The sequence below is a fragment of the Dermacentor albipictus genome, chromosome 6 (genome assembly GCF_038994185.2).
Source record: "Dermacentor albipictus isolate Rhodes 1998 colony chromosome 6, USDA_Dalb.pri_finalv2, whole genome shotgun sequence".
NCBI lineage: Eukaryota > Metazoa > Arthropoda > Arachnida > Ixodida > Ixodidae > Dermacentor > Dermacentor albipictus.
Window position 1 is genome coordinate 12,004,830 of NC_091826.1, and position 21,494 is coordinate 12,026,323.

Consider the following 21,494-nt stretch of genomic DNA (forward strand, 5'->3'; position numbering starts at 1 on the left):
TTCAAGTTGCCGTAATCAGAGGGCAACTTAATTTCTGGGTACAATGTAGCTAGGGTAGACAAGTCCGCAATTATCACTGCTGGCACAATCAAGACGGCAAGTTGGGCCATTTGGTTAGGGTTCATTGTGAAGTTCGTAACACCGCAACGCAAGGCACGGACAAAAGGTAAAAGCGACGACACCAGCGCCGTGTCGTCGTTTTTACCTTGCTTTTGTCTGTGTTTTGTGTTGCGCTGTTACGAACCTTACAATTGCTGATGCTTTGTGCAGGGAAGAGGCGTTCGGCTTCAAGACTGCCCAGCAGAAGTTTCTCAAGTCTGTGACGGCACGTCTCACAGTAGCTCAGGTCAGTATGTACACTTATAGCTGAATTTTTTGTATTGCCTGTATAAGCAGTAATTGCGAGAGTCGGTTTCACATCAGATTTTCCCACAGAAATATCCAGGCCAATGTAAAGTGTACAGGCCGTCACTATGACCATCGATGGTGCGTTCTGGAAGTCAACGTACACGCAGCAGCTCAGCTGGAACGCTGTAGCGCGCGTGCGTATGCAACGCTCATGCACAGCAGCGAAAGACAGGGGAAAGCTGCCCATGATCCGCCACCAAGGTGACTGGGGGCATTATAGCGTCGGCTGTGTGTCCCCATAACCTTTAACTGACCGCGCGTCATGGCCGCATGCGCGATCAGCGGGTCAGCAAATGTTTCTCGAGTGTCCGTACTACTATCGCACTAAAAGCATTCTATCGGCTAACCTCGTCAGGCCTATTCAGTGGAGTTTCATGTGCCGATTTCTATCTGCGATAATGGCTTAAGCGCAAAAATTTCTGGCCTTTCGTCTCTCCGGGGACTAATTTCAGGAGTGTGCGTGCCAAGTGCAAATATGGGAGAGTGTTTAGTCCCCGATCGGAAAGGGAGCAACAGGACAAACGGCGCCCGTTATTCTCCATTCACTTTGCTGTTTTCCCCAGTGTCGGCGATGAAGCGGCGGAAGAGATATTGTCTGTATGAATAGTAAATAGCTTAAAGTGTGCGCTGTCAACTGAACTACATGCAGGGCACCACTTTGTCACTTTGTCTTCTCATGAGAAAAGTGCGTGAAATATGAAAGACCATGCACTTCATGTGCGCACTATAAGTGAACAATGCCCATTAAACGCACACGTCATCAATTGACTGGCAAATGTCCTTGGCTAATCGCACCCAAGTTCCTCCCATTCCAAGGAGATGACAAACTTAAGCTATGTGTAGCTCAAGCAGGGCACGCTAAGCGACAGAAGTTCGCCTTATCTGTCGTCTTATCTGTTGGTCCTGTGTGCCCCGTTTGCGCTACACGTACATCACGTATACAGTACGCATCAGGTTAAATCATCCTAATAATAATTGGGAAGCTTTCTTCTTGCAGTCGCATATGGTTGCTAGTGCGCCCAACGTTACTTTCCGCACATAGCATACACGAAACGCCGAGTCTATTGTGTATTGCCGTACCTGGGTTGAGATGTTCTAACATGATCTGTTTTCTGTATCGTCAGCCGAAGCTTTTGTTGTGATGGAAGATGTTGCTTTGTGTGATGTTTTCTTTGTATTTATTGTCCGTATACCTGTGATCGCTTATGACCACCTGGTGGCTCGAAATGCGAAAACACTCGTGTACCTAGAATTAGATGCACGGTAAAGAACCGCAGGTGGTGGAAATTTCCGGGGACCTTCACTATGGCGTGCCTCATAATCAGACAGTGGATTTTGGCACGTAAAACTCCATAATGTTTTTAACCACCTGTTGCCCATATTACTGTAAATAGTTCCTGTACATACATCATTTCATTCATTGCCAAATAAATACCATGTTAAAAAAAGGCGGCCATGGTGTAGAGTACCTTGTCCGTACGTGAGCGTGAAGACTGGTTCAAATCCTGCTTTGGTGCGCTATTTTCTTCATTTATTCTGTTGAATATTTTTTGTCAGCGTATAAATGGCTAATATCGTTGATTGCTTCTTTGAGGATCATTGGAAAGAATGATCATTACTCCTTTGAAGAGCATTGTAAAAGAGCAACTGTTAGTTCTTGAAGGAGTAAGCGCATGGGGAGTCAGTCCATCCCCTCGCAGTTGCACTCGATAAGGACGAATGCTTGTGGCAGGTCAGTTATCCCCAAAAGGAGTAGCTTATACCCAGTTCAGTCTTATTTAGAGTACTCTTAAAACGTTTACACTCTTTAAGGCGTAGCTTGTCCCACAACAATAATCGTCTGTCTTGCCCTCATTTCTTTTTCTTCAACGCTGCGAGCCCGTTACTTCCAAGTCACGCACGGCTTGCGCGTTATCAGTGTGGCACAGCATTCTCGACATGAAAGTAGCGAGCACTGAATCTTCAAAAACGGAAGCACAAACAACGCATATGACGCCTATTGTTGTGCTGCAAGATAAGCCTCAAAGTGTGCAAACTTCTTTAGTAGTGTGCAGACCGTGCCGGGCGTGTAATAGTATCGCGCCGGCACCACTATACTGCCCGTAAATTGCACTGGTGCTCGCACCAGTAAATCTACGCAATTTCTAATTGTTTGGGTTAGAAGTTAAAATGCACACGCTGCGAATTAACTATTTCATGACTTATTTGCGAGTGCAGCTTTCGAAATTGAAGGAATCATTCAGTCAAGGCCATAAAACCTGGCCAGAACAACTTTGGCTTTTAATAATGTAACATCTAGTTAGCATACCGAACCAGCTACAAGGAACATCACAGGGACGTTGCCTTTTCAGGAATACTACCAGAGATTCCTAAGCCCTGTAGTTACGAGGCATAGATTCACCTTGAAGGACACGCATGACACAAGGCAGTAATGCATTGCTCCTCTGGTTCGTACATGAGGTGCAGCTAAAAGAATACATCTAGATGTACCTTGCTTACCCCTCTATACCCCTCCCTATTTCTCCCCGTACCCAGCCTTTTTTTTTCTGGACGTGAGTGGTGTTCTCCAACAAGAGTGAAGCATTTCAATAAACAGTTCACTGCAAGCAACGGCAAAAAAATTCCCTGTAGTGTTTGTATTTACTATGCCAATAAAGTTAGGAAAGCGATCGGGCTGGGATCGTCACAAGCGTAGGTAACTTCATGAGATAAAGCAACGATAGGCAGATTGCTAGGTTACGATATAATAGCACGTAAGTACAATCTCGCCAATATTATTCACTGCGTGCTTGGAAGTATTCAAGCTATTAAACTGGGAAGGCTTAGGAGTAAAGATCGACGGCGAATATCTCGGCAACCTTTGGTTTGCCGACGACATTGTTCTGTTCAGCCACAATGCAGACGAGTTACAACAAATGATTGAGGACCTTAACAGAGAGAGTGTAAGAGTGGGGTTGAAGATTAATATGCAGAAGAAAAAGATAATGACTTGCCGGGCAAGGGAACAAGAGTTCAGGATCGCCAGTCAGCCTCCACAGACTGTGAAGGAGTACGTTCACCTAGGCCAATTAATCGCAGGGAATCCTGATCATGAGAAGGAAATTCACAGAAGAAATAAAAATGGGTTGGATCGCATACGGCAGACATTGCCAGCTCCTGACTGGAAGCTTACCGTTATCATTAAAAAGGAAGGTAAACAATCAGTGAATTTTACCGGTGCTGACATATGGCGCAGAGACTTGCAGACTGAAAAAGAAGGTTGAGAACAAGTTAAGGAACGCGCAAATAGCGATGGAACGAAGATTGCAAGGCATAACGTTAAGAGAAAAAGAGAGCGATTTGGATAAGAGAGCAAACGGGTATAGGTGATATTCTGATTGACATCAAGAGGAAAAAATGGAGCTGGGCAGGTCATGTAATGCGCCGGTTAGATAACCGTTGGACCATTAGGGTTACAGAATGGGTTTCAAGAGAAGGGAAATGCAGTCGAAGACGGCAGAAGACTAGGTGGAGCTATGAAATTAGGAAATTCGCGGGCGCTGGTTGTAATCGTTTGGCACAGGACAGCGGTAGTTGGAGATCGCAGGGAGACGCCTTCGTCCTGCAGTGGACATAAAACAGGCTGATGATGATGTGTAGCTGACACAGGCTAAGCGACAATTTTTTACCATTTCGATTCAAAGACGATGCCATTTGAAATCATCACCTGCTGCTGCATACTTCTTAAGATTTAAATGACACTTCAGGAGCTCCCAGAAACTCTTGAGGTGTCATTGCAATTCTCTGAATGTTTCCAGGAGCAAGGTGTTTTTCTCAAAACCACGTGGTGGTTCCTTTTACTTATCGTCTGTACCTCATAATGGTTCTTCGGGGTAATTAAGGAAATTACTCGACTCTGGGGCTTTCTTGCATATCAGCGTCGTTTTCTGTGTTTTCTCATTTTTTATCCCAAGTTGGAGCAGGTATGCAGATGGCGCCTCAGAGGTGCTAACATCATGTTGCGTGTACTTAATAAAATACAATTCATTAGAAAGTAGTGTCCATAACACACGTCACCTTGGCGACTAACCTGCCTGTCCTGTTCTTTATTGCGCAGGTGGTCGAAGGGGTGCGGTCAAACGGGGAACTCAACTTCGACTACGTAGCTTTCATCATACTGGCCGGGTAAGCATTGACTGCGGCATGCTAAACATTCTGTGAAGGGAATTTAATTCCACCTAGGTGTTTGAAGTGTAAACGGTGTACAGTAGTAAGGTAGCGAACGAGTATGCTTAGGAACACGACCGAAAAAGAATGAACTAAAACACGCAGCCGTTTCACAATACCAGCCGTAAATGGTTGCAATAAGGAACTGACTGACCGCACGAAAGTACAAACACATGACTGCAGAAACAAACACAATGTTACAAATAAAAGGCGAAACTTCGCTGAATGGCTGTCATTAAAGAAAAGCGATACAAACACTACGTTAACCAGCGGCATCAAGCTGCTACTGCAACACCTCATCTTATTGTTCAGTACTGTCGATAATCGCATGCATGGCGGGATGTTCTCTTTTGCTTAGACGTGAGCCTGCAATAGTCAATTATCCAAAGTGAACGCACTACTGACAGGATATGAACGGGCATACAAATTTGACAGGGAGCAGGGGTCACACATGACTTGTGTCCTCCTTCGTCCCTGTCAAATTTTTGTGATCATTTTCACCCTCTAAAGATACATTAACTCGTGCAACGACGCATATTATGAACGCACTACAATCGTGCAGCATATATCCCTGCAATAATTGACATCACACATACACAATAATCTCGTATGATCATATGAGAACACATGCGAAACATATGCGTTCTCATATGGTCATACGAAGTTATTGAATGTTTCGTATGAGATTTTTTTCATATGGATGCTGCTGTGTTTCAGCTGACGAATACTGAGCATCGTGATGAGGGCACGTCCTAAATACATTTCCAATTGTTGGAATTAAACTAAGATCCCTGCGCGCAACAGCTCGATATCGTACCCATTGGGTCAGAAATGCATGCATGCATGAATGCATGCGTGTGAGGGTGCGGCAGTTTCCCCATATTCCCGATGTCGCAGCTAATGACATGCGGAATAGTCAAAGCTAGTGCTTTGAGACTCCACGTAACAGGGAGCCCACATGCAAGACTCGCATGGGGTCTACTGTGTGGACTTACACAACATTCGGCATCGTCCCAGTTCTAGTGCCCTACCTAACAAAACAGATCAAGTCGTTACGGAAAATGTTTTAACGTTTTCTCAGCCTAATACAATAAGACGCCATACATTATTCATCGTGCCGTGTCCTTACCGTTGTCACAAATATGCTTGCGTCAGTGTACAATTACTCACCCTATGCACTGACATGTTGGCCATCTAGTAACAATTAGCGGTACCCCAAAATATGCTTGATATTCGGCCAATTGCAACACACCACAGTGCGCGTGATCTGCATTTTTCTTGCTATCCTGCCAGTACGGCCTCACGCATGTTGAGCGCTAATAACTAGAGAAGAAAGTTGGAGAATGAATTACAGAGGCGCCACGAAGCGAGGAGACAAGCGGCGAAAGAGTGCACTGTCAAAATGCTTCGCTGGTGCATTAGTTGGCCGCGCCCAATGATACGCGTGATGGACAATTCGGCGCTCATTTTTACTTTCCTCCGTGATTTTGTCTCTGCATTTTTAGCTCTACTTTCACCTCCGCATTCCCACAGCAGAAAATAGTGACGCAATGTGTGGGAAATCTGGACGTGCTCACTCCGTTGAATCCCAGATATAGAGAATACCAAATATAGATAACTTAAATACAAAAAATAAAGTGAACCAGTAAGAGTTCCATATTGTGTGCATCAGAAACGTTTCCTTGAAGTCAGCCGTTCGCTTGGCATTGGCACTGCATGGTGTCAAGGTTTTGATAGCACGTCGTTTCGCAGCCAGGTGGCAAAGCGTGCCGGAATCTTGGTGGAACCAGAACGCATGCGTTAAGCGTTCGATGTAACCAGTTTCTTGTATCTTACTTTGTCTTCTATGCTTTCTCACGCAGAATGATCGCAGCACTTGGTCTAATGGACAACAGTGTGGTCTCTATCATCGCAGCCATGCTCGTCTCGCCGCTCATGGTACGATTAATTTATGCAACTACTCAGACCACGTCATCTTTTCACGTCGTTGAATTTGACGCCATAATGCTGTTCTACAGCTATAGCATGATGGCACGATGAAAAGCTGCGCATTTTATCGATTCACTTACCTTTCCAGCAGCGCTGTGGCCTGTGCAGGTAACGAACGTTTGTCTGCGCGACTTTCAGGGTCCCATCGCGGCCATCACGTTTGGCATCATCATCAGGGACAAGTCATTGGTCAAAGTCGGGCTTCGCACAGAGCTGATCGGGCTTTTCCTCTGCCTCCTATTCGGTGAGACACTGGCCTTAAGCGTTGTAACGTTCTCTTTCGGCACGTATTCGCGAATGTTGTCTGCATGTAAGTCTTCAGTCCATCAATAAGAAAGACTACAGTGGCAGGCTTGAAGTGCAATCCTCTGGCCATCTTATTTTTTGCTGGGGAACCTGTAGAAAGATCAGATTGATAAGGAGGATTGGGAAAGGTGAGGGCAAGGGGAATCAATACATGTGTTTATCCGGAGGCAGTACTTATATCGACGTTTACTGCATGTCATTTTAATTCTGATTTTAGATTTTTGTCACCCGAGAGTTTTGACTCTCGTACGGGACACATACGAAGGGATGTGTTGACTGGTTATGCGAATGCTATATCCGAGCTCGTGTGATAAAATGTCTTTTGGATAAATAGGCATAACTGTTTCCCTGCGGGAATTAGCTAAGTTGCTTTGTAAGTTACGTTCGTACCAATCATTGTGAGGAAAGAACAGCACGACCTTTCATTTAAACTAGTCAGCACTGTCGTAAATAAACACATTGAGGCCGCTGTAAATCTGAGCTATATTTCCTTCATGCCTTGGCAAACACAATTCCGCCATTTCTCCTGCAACCTCTCGTCTATAGCTACTTTTCGTCCTTTAATCTTCCCTACGTAAGCTTTAACTCCTAATTTCGCTTTGTGTTCTGAAGATAAGTACCCTTGTATAACGACCAGGAATGCTTACGATGCCACTTATTTGTGTATGTATTTTTCTTTGAGAGGAAAAGGCTGTTTAATCAAGGCCACAATGCCGCTCAGATTTCATCTGCCAATCGCAATCCTTATTTTGACTTTATGAAGATTTATATTTGTGCACTGCATATTTTATTACAGCGCTCATCACCAGGTAGACGTAATTATGGGAATACCAAATACGGACGTTCTTAAGCGAGGAATGGGGTTTTAAGAACACTGTCCGAAAAAGACGGTATTGACCAAGCGTTGTATCCAGTCGCAATGTCTCTCCAACTAACCTTATGTGCCTCGTCGCCTTCCACTAAGATAACTTCCAGTCTTCGAGTAGCTACATTTCCAAAAGCAAATTCTAGCCTTCACGCTATCCTATTTTAGCGAGCTGCCGTTGTTGAAGTTATGCTGCTCCTAAAGACCGGTAAATACGGATTTGCAGTAACAATAGTTTACCGTGCTTACGCTTGTAAAGTTGCAGCTATAAAGCTTATTAATAAGGCTGCGACTCGAAGAACTTGGTCGTAATGACTGGGTCTTGTTCGGCCATGTCGCAGGGTTCTTTTTCGGGCTGATCATGGCCTACTGGGGAGACATTCAGGGTCCGGGAAGCTGGGGACCCAACACATGGCCCAACGCAGAGCAGACGGCCAGGTAAGTTGCCTGTGCTGCATGTGTTCAATGGCTCCCAACCAGGAGCGCTTCGTTCATGCTCCACAGAGGGTTGCACAGCTGCATCGATATTAATCTACTCGTAACATGAACGCGGCAATAAGACATTTTAATGAAACTTGGTAGTAATTCTCATTATGCGCCCTCGGGCCCATATAAGACCTATATTGCCCAGTGCGCCCAATGCAAATCCCGTATGACTTTGCAAGGCTGAGAAAATTCAGCTCCCTCGTCGGTGGCATCGGAGAGGCTTTTGAAACGTATTTACGTAGTTCTTATTCGTTATACATGCTTCTGACGAAAGAACATCGTCATGCGCAAATGCTACTGACATTAGAAAAATGGCAGCATCCCCTGGTATGATTGTGAATGGCACCGTGTGGGGCTGCTAAATACTCAGGCGGTTTGATGTCCGAAGGCAGTCCCTAGTCTACCGGCGGCCTTTTGTGGATCACTATGAAATAATTCCGGCCCCTAGAAGCCTCAGCATATTGGCATCTTCCTTTTATGCGAAGCATATTACGAGAGCTCAACCCAGCTCCTCAGGCGCGGCGGTGTCGCCTTCAATACCACGTGACACCGTGACGTCACGACAGAGGAGAAACTGGGCTCGCCGTCGCTCGCGGCGTCGCGGCGGTATATAAGCAGCTGCGCTTGCCTCTGCTAGGCACTCACGAGGTGAGATGCCTCCTGGAGACAGAGCTACACGTTGGAATGAGAAGCGAAGGTTGCGGCGTGCTACAGAGACTGATTTCCTAGGTGGCTTTGGCTCAACTCTTGCAAGATGGGCTGGGTGGGAATCGAACCAGGGTCTCCGGAGTGTGAGACGGAGACGCTACCACTGAGCCACGAGTACGATGCTTCAAAGCGGTACAAAAGCGCCTCTAGTGAATGCGGTATTGCCTTAGAAACGAGCTGTTTCTCAGGCGTGCGTCGCTTGCTCAGGCGCACATTTCGTTGCCGCGTCGAACGCTGCGTTGCTCGACGCTCACCGCGTCCATTGCGGGGCGCGTAGTCGCTGCGCCGTAGCCCATTGTCTTACACCCCTTGGCGGGTCGACGGGAACGCTGTCGCGTTCCACTCTTGAAGGCGAAGCAGAGTAACGCATGAGTTGTTTATCGTCTAGCCGAACCAAATGTAGCCAAGCAACAGCAGTTCACCAGGCTGAACAGTGGTTCAACAACTAAAACAAAGGCTAGTATGCTTCGCATCCTGGGCTTAACCTTAGCTAAGCCACAGCCATTTTTTTTTACTACATTTTAATACCAAAGTGGCTGCCGTCACCACTGGGTAGCAAACTTCTGATTAAGTGACCAACAGGACCCCTTAACGGCTGGACCGCTGTAGCGGGCAACACGTTCGTGCAAGTATCCGGGGAAAAAACTTGTGGAACCTTATTTCCTCTGGTGGTTATTACCGCGTGCGCGCTGTCAAGAACACGTTCTTCCCGACGCATAATATCATTCACTTTATTTCTAAGTCGTACGTCGAACAATCGCAGGGGACAGTGGCGCAGCTTGTGGGTTGGCGCGCTGGTAGCGCTGCCCTCTGGCGCCGGTGTGGCCATGGCCATCCTGGGTGGCAACTCGGCGTGCCTTGTGGGAGTCGCCATCTCTGCTTCGCTGCTGCCCCCATCCATCAACTGCGTAAGCACGAGATCCATGCCAATAAAACAGCAGTGCGGCACTATACAGTTTCATGCATTCGGCTTGTATAGATTTAGTTTCAGTTCGGCAATTCATTGGGAAAAGCATCGAATTTTTCATTCTAGTACTCTGAAGCACTGTAATGTAATTTCTCCAGGTTTTTTTTTTGAGCATTGCGATTTCAATAATTTCCCACTACGCAGCTTATTCAGTTTCGCCTATGGTTACAAAGGCCAATGTGGGCTCCACCTTTTGACGAAATCAGTATGTGACAAGGCGTTTAACTTTCTCGCAGGGGTCCTTGTGGGCTCTGTCACTCATGAAAGTCTTCAAGTCTCTCGGCCAAGATCCTGTCAATGTAAGTACTTTTACTGTGTGATTCCACTGCGTTGCTTGATTAAATCGCACATGTTTTCACATGTAATGACAGACAACTTAAATGAAAATCGTTCAGGCCCATTTTAAGCAGATACTATGGTATAAAGCAAGAAGGCTGTAAATACAGGAGCGTCAACGAGAGCAAATATCGTGTTTACCCTGTATCAATACGTGTTACTACACAGAACATGGAGCAGCAATGTAAGAACTTTTTACCATGGCGCCTTGGCCTTTGAAATAGTCCTGCCAAGAAATAGAGGGACTGAGAATAATTGACAGCCAGAGGCTGTCTGGCTGGGGAAGGAGAAAGCGACGGAAGCTTAAAGTACAAATGTACTAACGAAAGGTGAAGGATCATCATGAGCAGTGCCGCCAAACCTACAATATTTATATCTTAAATCTACGTATTATCCCCAAATTTGCAGATCAATTGGCTTTTTTTATATTTCCACACACGTACGGTCAGCTGCAATATGGGCTGCGATACGGCGGTCATGGCTGAAGGTGCCCCATGACTGCGCGCCAGTGCCGACATACTTTCACGACGACAATAAAGTGCAAATACCTCTCCTGATTCCCTGACATAAAATTCTTATTATGCCACTGATGCAGGGTCATTATCGGGCGTACGTTGTGCTCTACAAAAAAGCGCTGACAGTTATTTTTGCGGGATTAATTTCAAGTCCCATGTTCTCCTACTCGTACTTAGCAATAGCGCGCGTTCTCTTGGCACGGACACGAGCAGAGCGACTGTACTCCGTCTTAAACTTATAGTTCATAGAAATAAAAATAAATATGGGAGAAACACATACATCAGCAAAAACAGCTACCATAAGATATAGCTAGTAGTCCTCACAGTGAAAAAAAGAGAACAGCAAAGAAACGCCAGGGCAAGGCGTGTAGGTTTCATTGAGAACTATACAGATACGAGAAGTGTGCCGGTGGTCACCTTTATCGACTGATAACCTCGTTACCCTTGTTTCTAGACCATCCACGACGCATCGCTTCTGCCCTGCCTGCTTCTGTATACGTGTCAACGGAAAGCCTACGTCGTTTTCCGTCGCGCGTAGCTTGCGTACAATATGATCCTTGATCTCATTCATCCCCCGCGCAGCGGCCTCTGCGAATCATGCTTCTACGTTGGCTGAATGACTGATGAGTTCTTTTTTTATCTTCTCTTGTTCTCTCGTTATTCTGCCCTTACGCCATACAGCTCTACAGAATAGCCTACCGAGCGCTTCATCTTGTTAACCTCTCTGCCCTACAACACATGTTTTTTCACCCTCTGCTCAATAAAGCAAGCCGCTTTCTCACAACGCCATGGCTCCAAGAAAACGTAACGCCCACATTATTTTTGAGGATGCTGACAGGGCTCTATATGCGACAGAAATATTTGGACAGTGGTGGACTGGGAAAATCGCAATGGGTTCGTCTTGAAATGTAGCGCAAAAAAAGAAAACGGACACAATGTCGGAAACAGATCGTGCACAGTGGTTCTGATAATTAACCTCTAAGGCAGCACAGCCACTTCTATTTAAAGATTTCGCACGTGTAGATGACGTACGCGCATTGATGCGAACACACACGCAGACACAGTTGCTCATGCTGGTAACATTGAACAAACAGCATGAAAAGTGGTGCTCGTGATTAGCACCATGCATGAAATAACTCGCCATGTTGCGAACCAGCGCTTCCATGCGCGTTCATCATTATGTTCCTATGTCTTTGTTTATGTGTCAGCCCACTCTGACTTTCTATCCTGCGGGCCGAAGCTTCTTAGCTGTAGATACGAAAGCTCTGAAGATAACTGCTGCACGTTCGCATGCGCAGGTGACCGTGCAGATTCCGGGCACGGACCAGAACCGCACGGTACAGACCTACCCCGCCTTCGTGGCGTACCCCGGCTTCCAGGCTTACTACTTTGACAACGCCAACATGCACAAGGAGTGCGCCGTCATGGCCATAAACTCCTTCTGTCTCACCGTGGTCAACATCCTCTGCATTATCATCGCAGGCACACTGCTGCTCAAGGCAAGTGAGCAGAGTAGCGTTTCTGCACGGACACTAAATAGTTGTGCTGCATCACGCTTCTAAAATGCCAAAGTCCACTCATGCCGGGAGAGAGCGGGCTCGGTCAGCCCGAAGGAAGGGTGGCAACGAAAGATTATTGACGACACGGTCAAGTTCTCGCCCCAGCTCGTCATGACGTCATTAATTTTGACGGTATATTCTAGGGCCTAGCTGATTTCTTATCAATGAAGTCGGACTGAAATGTATTCTAGAGAAGAATAACGCTCAACTTGGCAAGTTTCGAGAACAATTTTTATTGCACCATAAAGGTCTAATCTGCAGGAAGATACATTGAAATCTATGACGTAACACTGACGTGTTGGTGCTTGGGTTCTTGCACGAAATAAAAAGAAAACAGGTAGTTTCATTGCTTCATTTAGTGATCAAATCGTTACTACAAATTAGTTTTAGAGTATGTGTTTATCAATTTGAACTAATTCAGTGCTTCTCTTTAGTATCCTTTGAGTATGCGTGTCGCTTAATTTCGTATTTGTAAGAGTGGCTGTCAGCAGCTCTTGTGACTTTACTGATACGGCCATGACATACATCGGTCGCTTACTGCTGTGTAGCTGCATTTACCAGCCCAATCCTAGTTATGCTCTCCTTTTTTTTCTGTTCAGGTCAAGGAAATAGCACCTGAGTCCAGCATGCCACGAACGCAGCGCTTCTGGAAACATGACATCAAGGTCAGTCTCGTAAATTTCGAGGCTTACTTGTTTCAATCTGCATGCTTACGCAGAAGCTGGCCGCACAATAGATCTCGGTGGAGCGCCTGCTGCCCGCAGACTGGTTACCTTTAACTTCCAGCGTATCCCGACGTCATAGCTTATTTCAGCGATCCGCGAATCCTTCTACCAGTTTCAGAATTTTTGCTGAGATGTAACTTGCCAATTTTTCTTTGTTAATTTCGTAATTGTTCCGGCGCCGCAATCTATGTTTTCGTTTTCAAATGACAAGGCCTCAGACGCTATTTATTCTGTTTCAAATGTTGTTTTAGTAGCGGGACCTGTATTGAGTTTGTGTGTCCTGTTTTAGTCTTTGAAGTTTCTGGTTCTCGCTTGCCTTTTTTTTCTCAAGTGCGTATATGCTTTTAAAACAAAGAATAAGAATAATACTGCGGAATGTGGCGCGCCGCTGTGCAGTGAAAGGAGAAAACTTCAGCCGCCTTTTCGACTTCTTCCAACTGTATAGATGGGCGAATCGGTGGCACGGCATTTTAAAGCACGAACCTGAAACGATTTACTTGCGAGAATCACCGCGGCGAAAGTTCCGCGTTATGCCATTTGGCGACTACCTTTCCTCGTTGTACTCTCCCTACCTATCCTCCTTATGTGTATACATGGTTATGGTAAACACTCAGAAATGCTGGGCGGGTGATTAGTCCAGACAAAGCAGCTGGGTTTGCACAGCATATGCAGCGTTATGGGAAGTACGTATTAGCGTGCGCGCACCCAAAACAGCTTTCATAGCGAAATCAGAGGTGGTTGGAGAGCTCGGTTGTTCTTCCTTTCCTTCTCCCTTTCCTTTTTCCTCTTCTCTCTTTCATGGACGCTCTCTCTCGCGGGTCGCGAACTTAAGCTCGGTAAATGGAGCCCTTTACGTAGGGAGTTCCCGGTCAGGGTTGTTGTAGTTGTTTGAAGCATGTAAACACACAAAGGAAAGGGATTGTGAGAAAGAGGGAAGGCAGCGATGTTAACCAGAAAGGTGTCTTGTTGACTGACCTGCGCTATGGAAGAGGGGCATAGAAAGAAGAGAGGAACGAAAGGCGTGGGTGTTTGAACGCGCGCGGACAGTGCCACACAGTCAAAAGTTGGCTGGCAAATGCCGCCGGTAGGAGCACCACGGCACTCTGCTCAGCAACGGCGACATCAATGCGTTTATTCAAGTGCACGAATTTAAGGTTCGCCACCTCTACGAAACAAAATGCTTTAGAAACTTTCATAATAGATGCTCAGTTTTCATTAAGGAAAATCCCTTTCGCTTCGTAACATACAGTATAGGGAAGAACTCGTCACATGTGCGGCATGGATGGTCGGTTTTCATAGCCGTAAGAACTTATTTACAGGCTCAAAACTTCCAGCCGACCCATGTAAGCACATTTTTAACGACATAGCACTAACTTTTACGAGAAAACACGTTCTCCTTAGATAAGTTTAATGCTTCCTCAAAAAGCTGCGGTCTAGACGGAGTTGCGGAGCGAGTTTTATGTGTGGAACATTACCGGAGCTGTGATTGCATGTGTCATCTCGAATATAATACTTGCATACCGTGTGGACGAAGTCTTATTGTCGCCACCGGTGCTCTCCATGCATTTCCTCGCAGATTGCGCGTGACTACAACAGGACCCTTCACGAATCCAATGACTTGGGACAGGAGTTCCTCCAAGAATGGGCGGTGAGTTCCGCAGGTCGCTCCACAGTGGCCGCTTCTGGAAAGTAATTCCTTTCTGTCCGTAAATTGCTGCGCTTTGTTCTGTACACGTGATGTGTGACACAGGTGAAGTTTTCATTTTTGAGTAGAGAGGAACCGTCAGGATTGATGACAGCTCAGAGCTGCTGCATTGAAGACTTCAGACGTAAAAAATGCTTGTGCTGTTTGCTAACTCTACGAAGCCAAAACACCATTCCACACCAAGAAAAAATATAACAATTTGTTCACTTGCTTTTTTTTTTCTGGTCACGAAAATTACATTCGGAAAAAGAAAAAGAAAACACTGAAATGTTGTTTCAGCAATGATTCATTAGCGCAGTAATATCGTATGTCCTTCAATATTAAAAAAAAACTCGCTTCACCATATTAACAGCGCTACCAGGAACTTTGTGTTATTTTCCCGCATTTATATCGTAATTGGCAAACCAGTTCTGCGGACTCACTTAAATAGTAACTGGGAGTTATCAAACTTAGCATTCCGAAAACGATACGTTGGGCTTTCAGGGATTAAATGAGCAGCGGCCGACATTACAACTACTGCCTTACACATCTGAATGCTCTGTAGACTTTAATAACCAAATTCATTAACTCGCGTTGTTTACAGCAACCTCCTTCAGAGATCTTACGTCAGTCCGGGCATTTCTTGACGTGTTTTTACTCTCTGCGCTGTCGGCCATCCTTTGGTCACGGCGACGCCGACGGATTTTCGTGTAATCGGGCTACACTGCTTTCGCATTAAACTGTTTGATCAAACGTCCGCTTTTTTTTCTCTTGTTATATATGGTCAACGTTATCAAGGGGTCTGAAATTGTCTCCGGTAGCACGCTATGTGGCCTGCATACTATTGACGTAGTGTGCATCGCGAAACGGAATGCGTTAAGTTATACGTATTGCATGCACTGTGAAACAATTTAGGTATTATGTGGGGCTAAAATTATCATCAGTTTTTCCATCCTCTCTGGCATTAAAGATTCAGTTGCAGTGATTTCTTGTCACGTGGCTGGCGGTATTACAAATAAAATAAGTAAGCAAAAAATAAAAAAACTCTGGATCCCAGATTCCGACCTTCGAGGTGATTCCGGCCTTGGTAATCCTGTGCGCATTTTTTCTGAAGTGGTTTCTTGTGAATGTGCAGAAAGTAAGCGGCGTGGATCCCAAGCTGATGTCGTCGAGCGACCCGCAGTCACGGCTGGCGCAGCTTCAGACGCTGCAAGACATCCTTATGGTGGGTGTTGGTGTCTAAAAATTATGTACAGTTATAGCCTTTTCTTCAGTCTCAAGTATATGCAATCATTGCGACATAATTGATGATTATATGTTGATGTTGTAATGGCTTGACGCTACAAAGAAATCTGGCTCAACCTACGTGGTGAAAAGGCATTCACTGGTTGAATGGATTCCTTCGCACAAGTCAATATTCTCAATGTCGCAGAGTTAAATTAAGAGGAAGCTTTAGCTCGGGCCCAACTCCGACGCGGCCTATTCAAATACATGTAAAAACGCAAAAACGTTTTTGAGATAACCCCTGGACCGATTTTGATGAAATTTGTTGCATTTGAAAGAGTAAGATAAATTCTAGTGACTGTTGGAAGCAGAATTTTGATTTAGGGCTTGAATTTTGTTAGAAAGATTTTCAAAATTCTGAAGTTTGAAAAAAATAGAAGCATGAAGTTTACAAACTAATAGTTCTGCATCAAGAACAGATATCGCGGTTCTGTAAACGGCATCCATTAGATCATTCAAAGCGGACAAATATTATGTCATTTTACATCTTACGTGAATTTGTTACATTGTTTACAAGGGTTCTGCAAAAGTTGTAATTACATATTATTACATTTTTTGAGGTTCATGTGCAACATATCAATTTTGTCCGCTTTAGATGTGCTATCAGATACAATTCACAGAATTGCGATATCGTTTTTTTTTTGTTGAGTTACAGAGTTGTAAACTTGATAGTTTCGTTTTCTGAAAATTTGCAATTTTTGTCAATTTTTTATAAAATATTGACGGCCTAACTCAAAAATTCGAAACCAACAGTCACTAGATTTTACGTTTTTCTTTTAAATGCAGCAAACCCAGTCAAATTTAGTGCAGTGGTTGCCGAGAAAAACGAATTCTCCTTTTACATGTATTTAGATAGGAGCACCCGAGCTAAAGCTTCCTCTTAAGCTTGGGGTGAAGCAAACCAAACGGCTGTTTTTGTGCATGCGCCTGCGCTTGTGACTTATTACCCAGGGATCTAAAGAATTACTTCGTGCGTATATATAATAGTGTAAATGCTACATGTTCTTTCCTAAATTCTTTTCTTCCACAGGATGCTGAGGACGACGAGGTATACCAGACGGTCACAAGGCATTTGGGCAACCAACCGGCAGTAAGAGTGCACTTCCTGGTTACATGAAAAAAAGTCTGAGTTGGAGAATATCTGATAGGCTTTCTGACAGTAGAAAAGAGTTCAACCGCGACATCATTTCCAGGTCTTCATAATATAAAGAGTTGGGCTATATGAAACTGCGACAGTATTAAGAGATCTTTCCACCGCTTAGTGTAAACGAGGACATAAAGCAACATAATAGAAAGCAAGGACAGGAGAAAGGCTGTGTTCTCGCCCAGCATTCATTTTGTCCTGTTGCCTTCTACTCATTCACCTTCCGTCCTTTTTTACAATGAGTGGCGCAAAAATTTCAAAGTAGGTCTTGATGCTCATTGGAAACGATGTAATTGTAGGAAGGGAAACATGTTTCTGTCTCAATTGAATTCTGCAATACTGAGTGTAGGATACAGATGATTCTGTTGGTAATCATTTGCTGTCCACCACTTTGTATCTCTCTCCGTGTCTAAGGTTTTCGTATAAAGGGAAGACAGGGGGATGAATCATATGTACACCCGGCCACAAAAGTTTACGGACCACGGGATCGCAGAAAACGTTCAATTTCCAAGTAGCCTGTAGCAGTAGCCAGTAGAACTGTATACGAAAATGTTCTTAACATATTCTAGCCGATGTCCGAAATGCAAATACCAGGTTGCGTTGTGAGGTTGTGGAGATATTCAGCTTTTTCTCAAATTTCATGGTCCGTAATATTTTGTGTACGTCCTGTTTGTTGCCCTATTTAGGATAAACGGGCTAAGGGGATTGAAAAGAAAAAATCATTGATATTGCTTCATTCGGAGTTCCACATGCAAAGTGACCGTTGCTCACTGAGCTGTTTCGATGCCAAATCAAGCGATAATACAGTTCGCACGTATAGCATATATGCCCTTGGTTTCCTGAAAACTCACCCCGCTGCACTTTGCCAGATTATCATCGCCATCGTCGTCATGTTGTTCTCACACACACACGCTTGTGGACCACACGCAGTTGAGTTCTTACACGTGTTAAACGTGGAAATTCTCAAATTAGACAACCCGCGAACCTTTTAAATAAAATGTGTTACCTTTTAGAGACAGTGAAATTCTACTAGCTGTAGTAAGAAACATATTTACATGTTTGCTGTTTTAGGAAAATCAGAAAAATTGGGCAAATTTCGAAGGAATTTCAGCGCGACATTTAAAACACCGCAAGTTGGCATCAAGAACATACAATAAAATTATGAACAGCGTCTCTTAGAGCGTCTGTAGCGGATGAACGATGTGAAATTTTGCATATTACGCATACTCGATATAGGGCTTACGTTGATTTCGAAAATAAGTTGCAATCACAAATTATTAGTATAGTAAAGCTAAGCATCCTTTGCGTCATTTTTCCGATGACTCGAAACTTGCAGAGGGGGTAAAACAAGTTAGCGCGCAAAACATACACGCACACACCCACACACGCAGTCACTCCCAAAAAGTTGAGTCGCTTCAGCATACGTCGAAGAGGATGAAGGCGAAAACCTGCGCGCTCACGAGACATTCAACAAATTACTTCGAAATTCTCCTTCGAATGCGTTGTTACTTCCTATTACTTATTTTCTCTTGTTATCTTTTTCGGTCGCCTAGACATGGCCACTGATTCTACGTGGTTACTGGTACGTTAGAACGGTCATGACAAGTCCATTGGGACCATTAAGATACATGCGCAAGCTCACTGAATGAATCTCTTTATTTTAATACTTTAATCGACGAATGTAGCTACATGGGCTTTTATATATGGTGGCTTCCACTTGTCGCGCAGACAGAATGAGAGGTACATGGAGAGGCAAATTAGGCAAACACACAGCACTAGCATTCAACAGAAGATTTATTTCCAATTCTCGCAGGCGTACTTATACCCCTCAAAACGTCGTAAGTCAAGTGTACATTGCTCGGCAAAGAACAAAACGGGTTAACCGTACGCAGGCGCTTTTGTGGCCACGCTCATTACTTAGAAGGGTGTCCGTTCAGCGCGAACAGAGATAATCGAAATCTTTTATGGATAAATTGATGACTTGTTGGCGAATGCACTCGAATTTTGGTGCCGTAAGGCAGGGCGGTCGTCGGCTTTTTCGACCCATGAGCCATTTAAGGCTTTCGCCTTAAACGGCACACATCCGCACACCAGGATTCCCGCGGGGAGCGACCTTCACGCAGTTTCCCACAAACTTTCTTTTTATTGCAACAAACCTAAGCGAATTCAGTTCAGTGGATGCCAGGAAATACGATTTCTCCCTTTCCACGTACTTAAACAAAAGCTCCCGAAAAAAGTTTCATTTCAGTGTAATCCGTCCAGAAGGCAATGGTAACTGGGTTTTACAGCATATATGCACAATACCACACGCATGCTCACGCTGGAAGCCATATCCTTGCACAGCACCGCCGCCACGTTTGACCAATGCCATATAAGATGCACGGCTGAATCGCGGATGATTAATACAGTGCAAGACAAAAACAGCTCAGACACTGACAAACAGCAGGCATATTACGAGAAGGAGCAATACAAAACACAAGGAAAGGAACATTCCAAACGTACACGCTATGAATGTCAACGGTATGAAAGAAATTATGCAGGTCCAACGCACACGTAATGTGTGAGGCGAAGCTTTCGTGTCGGTGTTCATAAAATGTTATGAAACTGTCCAAATGCTATCAAACGCACCGCGTCTTGCGGCATAGTTCGCGCCTCCTTGACGAGAAGCCAGAACCCCACCTCCCTCCTCGCGACACACGCGACCACAGATTCCACTTTGTTCGGAATGGGCGAACTTTCTATTACACCATTTCCGGCATCGACTGGGTTAACTATTCGAAATTCTCTCGCATCAGCCTACTTTATTTCGTGAGAAACCAACCGAGAATGCAGTTTCTCTGAAAATATGGCCTTTTCCTTTTCTTTCGCCATGTTTTCCGCCTTCAGTTTCCTCTTCAGTGTGCGTGAGAGAGAGAGAGAGAGAGAGAGATTCGGCAAAATTTATCTTCCGCTGCTGTGTATCTTGGCCAGCAAAAGTAACTTCCTCGTATGTACCCCCTATTCATTGGATTGATGTTCACTTGTAGCTATCACCATGACAAACCGATTGGGGGATTGGTCAATTAAGTGACTGGTGGAGTGGCTTACTGACCACGCAGGCTGATTGGGTTTGCTGGCTAGTTATCGGCTGGGTGATGTTATTCGACGACTGATCAATTACGTACGCAGAGCCTGGCGCGGCGACTGACGATGGCAGCCTTGCCGGGTGGTGGCCTCCAGCCCTGCGCCGATCCGGCGGACCCGGAGTCCGGCTTGCGGTGGCGTCGGAACAGCCAGCTCGTGTCCAACATGCTGCACAACTTCGAACGGCGCAGCAGCAAAAACCTGGGCGTGTACGCCTACGTGAGTGCGCGTAGCTATTCGAGTGAATACCGTTCCAAGATATCGAGTCGTGCCTGCCTTCCCTAGCTACTGCAAGTGTTTGGCGTTCCCTTTGGCTGCACGCGCTTAATGGATGCAGGATGTAGCTTTGGGATAGTTGGTTATACAAATTTTAGACTAACAGCGCGAACGCAAAACTTCGGCACCAGAAAAGGGAAGGGCTAAACGCAGTGCTGACTGCCAATTGGTTTATTCTTTTCGAAACAGTTGCTCGTATAAAAATCACGTGAGAAGTCAAAAAGAAAAGAAGAAAATTGAAAGGAATACTAATCAGAAAAAATTAAAGAGAGAAAGTAAAACGATATGAACGAAATCTGCACGAAAGGCACCAAAATTTAACATAATACGCATGCGTCGTTATGGTACTTCTATTCAATTGCTGCACCTTTTTTTAATTTTAACGTGAATCGCATGAAAGCATCTCGTTCGGAAAGAATAAACCGGTTGAGGCAGCGCGGTTTGTCCCTTCTCTGACGTCGAAGTTCTGCACTCGCGCTGTTAGTGGAATCCTCCTTTCTCAGTGGTGGTGTAAAGGTCTGTTCATGTATACGAAGCTTCGGCCAAATTTTCATAAAGTAGGGAATCCACTGTGATGAAGCCGCAAGCACGTACTTTTTTTTTCTCGCATAGATGGACGTTATCGTTGCAAGTGATATTAATAATTAAAAAAAAAAAAAACGTTGGACCACTTCGAACGTTTCAAATGTTCTGAACAGAGTCGTGTATTTTTCAAAGAGCGTGTAGCAAATACATTTACACATTGTAGTTCTAAATGGTTGCCTTGGATAAAATATACGACTGTCACTTGCTTTAGAATATTTCATCAGAAGGCGTGCCACCTTCTGCCATTTGTGGTACCTACTTCAATTGGTCGTCTTTATTTGGGACGAATTTAAAACATTGCTTTGAATAGCTGATGACGGCGTTAATA

The 21,494-nt window shown here is 44.8% G+C and overlaps 1 protein-coding gene across 3 annotated transcripts in view; it reads left to right on the forward strand.

Moving 5' to 3' along the window:
• Window positions 1–21,494, forward strand: part of LOC135914235 (uncharacterized) — a 67,890-nt gene that overhangs the window by 44,081 nt on the left and 2,315 nt on the right. For all 3 annotated transcript variants that reach the window (XM_065446997.2, XM_065446999.2, XM_065446998.1), the window contains 13 exons: window positions 271–346; window positions 4,505–4,572; window positions 6,477–6,552; window positions 6,742–6,847; window positions 8,116–8,212; window positions 9,732–9,876; window positions 10,172–10,234; window positions 12,085–12,285; window positions 12,945–13,010; window positions 14,647–14,718; window positions 15,890–15,979; window positions 17,069–17,128; window positions 20,351–20,524. In XM_065446997.2, the coding sequence (XP_065303069.1) occupies window positions 271–346; window positions 4,505–4,572; window positions 6,477–6,552; window positions 6,742–6,847; window positions 8,116–8,212; window positions 9,732–9,876; window positions 10,172–10,234; window positions 12,085–12,285; window positions 12,945–13,010; window positions 14,647–14,718; window positions 15,890–15,979; window positions 17,069–17,128; window positions 20,351–20,524 (1,294 nt within the window). The remainder of the gene's footprint in view (window positions 1–270; window positions 347–4,504; window positions 4,573–6,476; window positions 6,553–6,741; window positions 6,848–8,115; window positions 8,213–9,731; window positions 9,877–10,171; window positions 10,235–12,084; window positions 12,286–12,944; window positions 13,011–14,646; window positions 14,719–15,889; window positions 15,980–17,068; window positions 17,129–20,350; window positions 20,525–21,494) is intronic.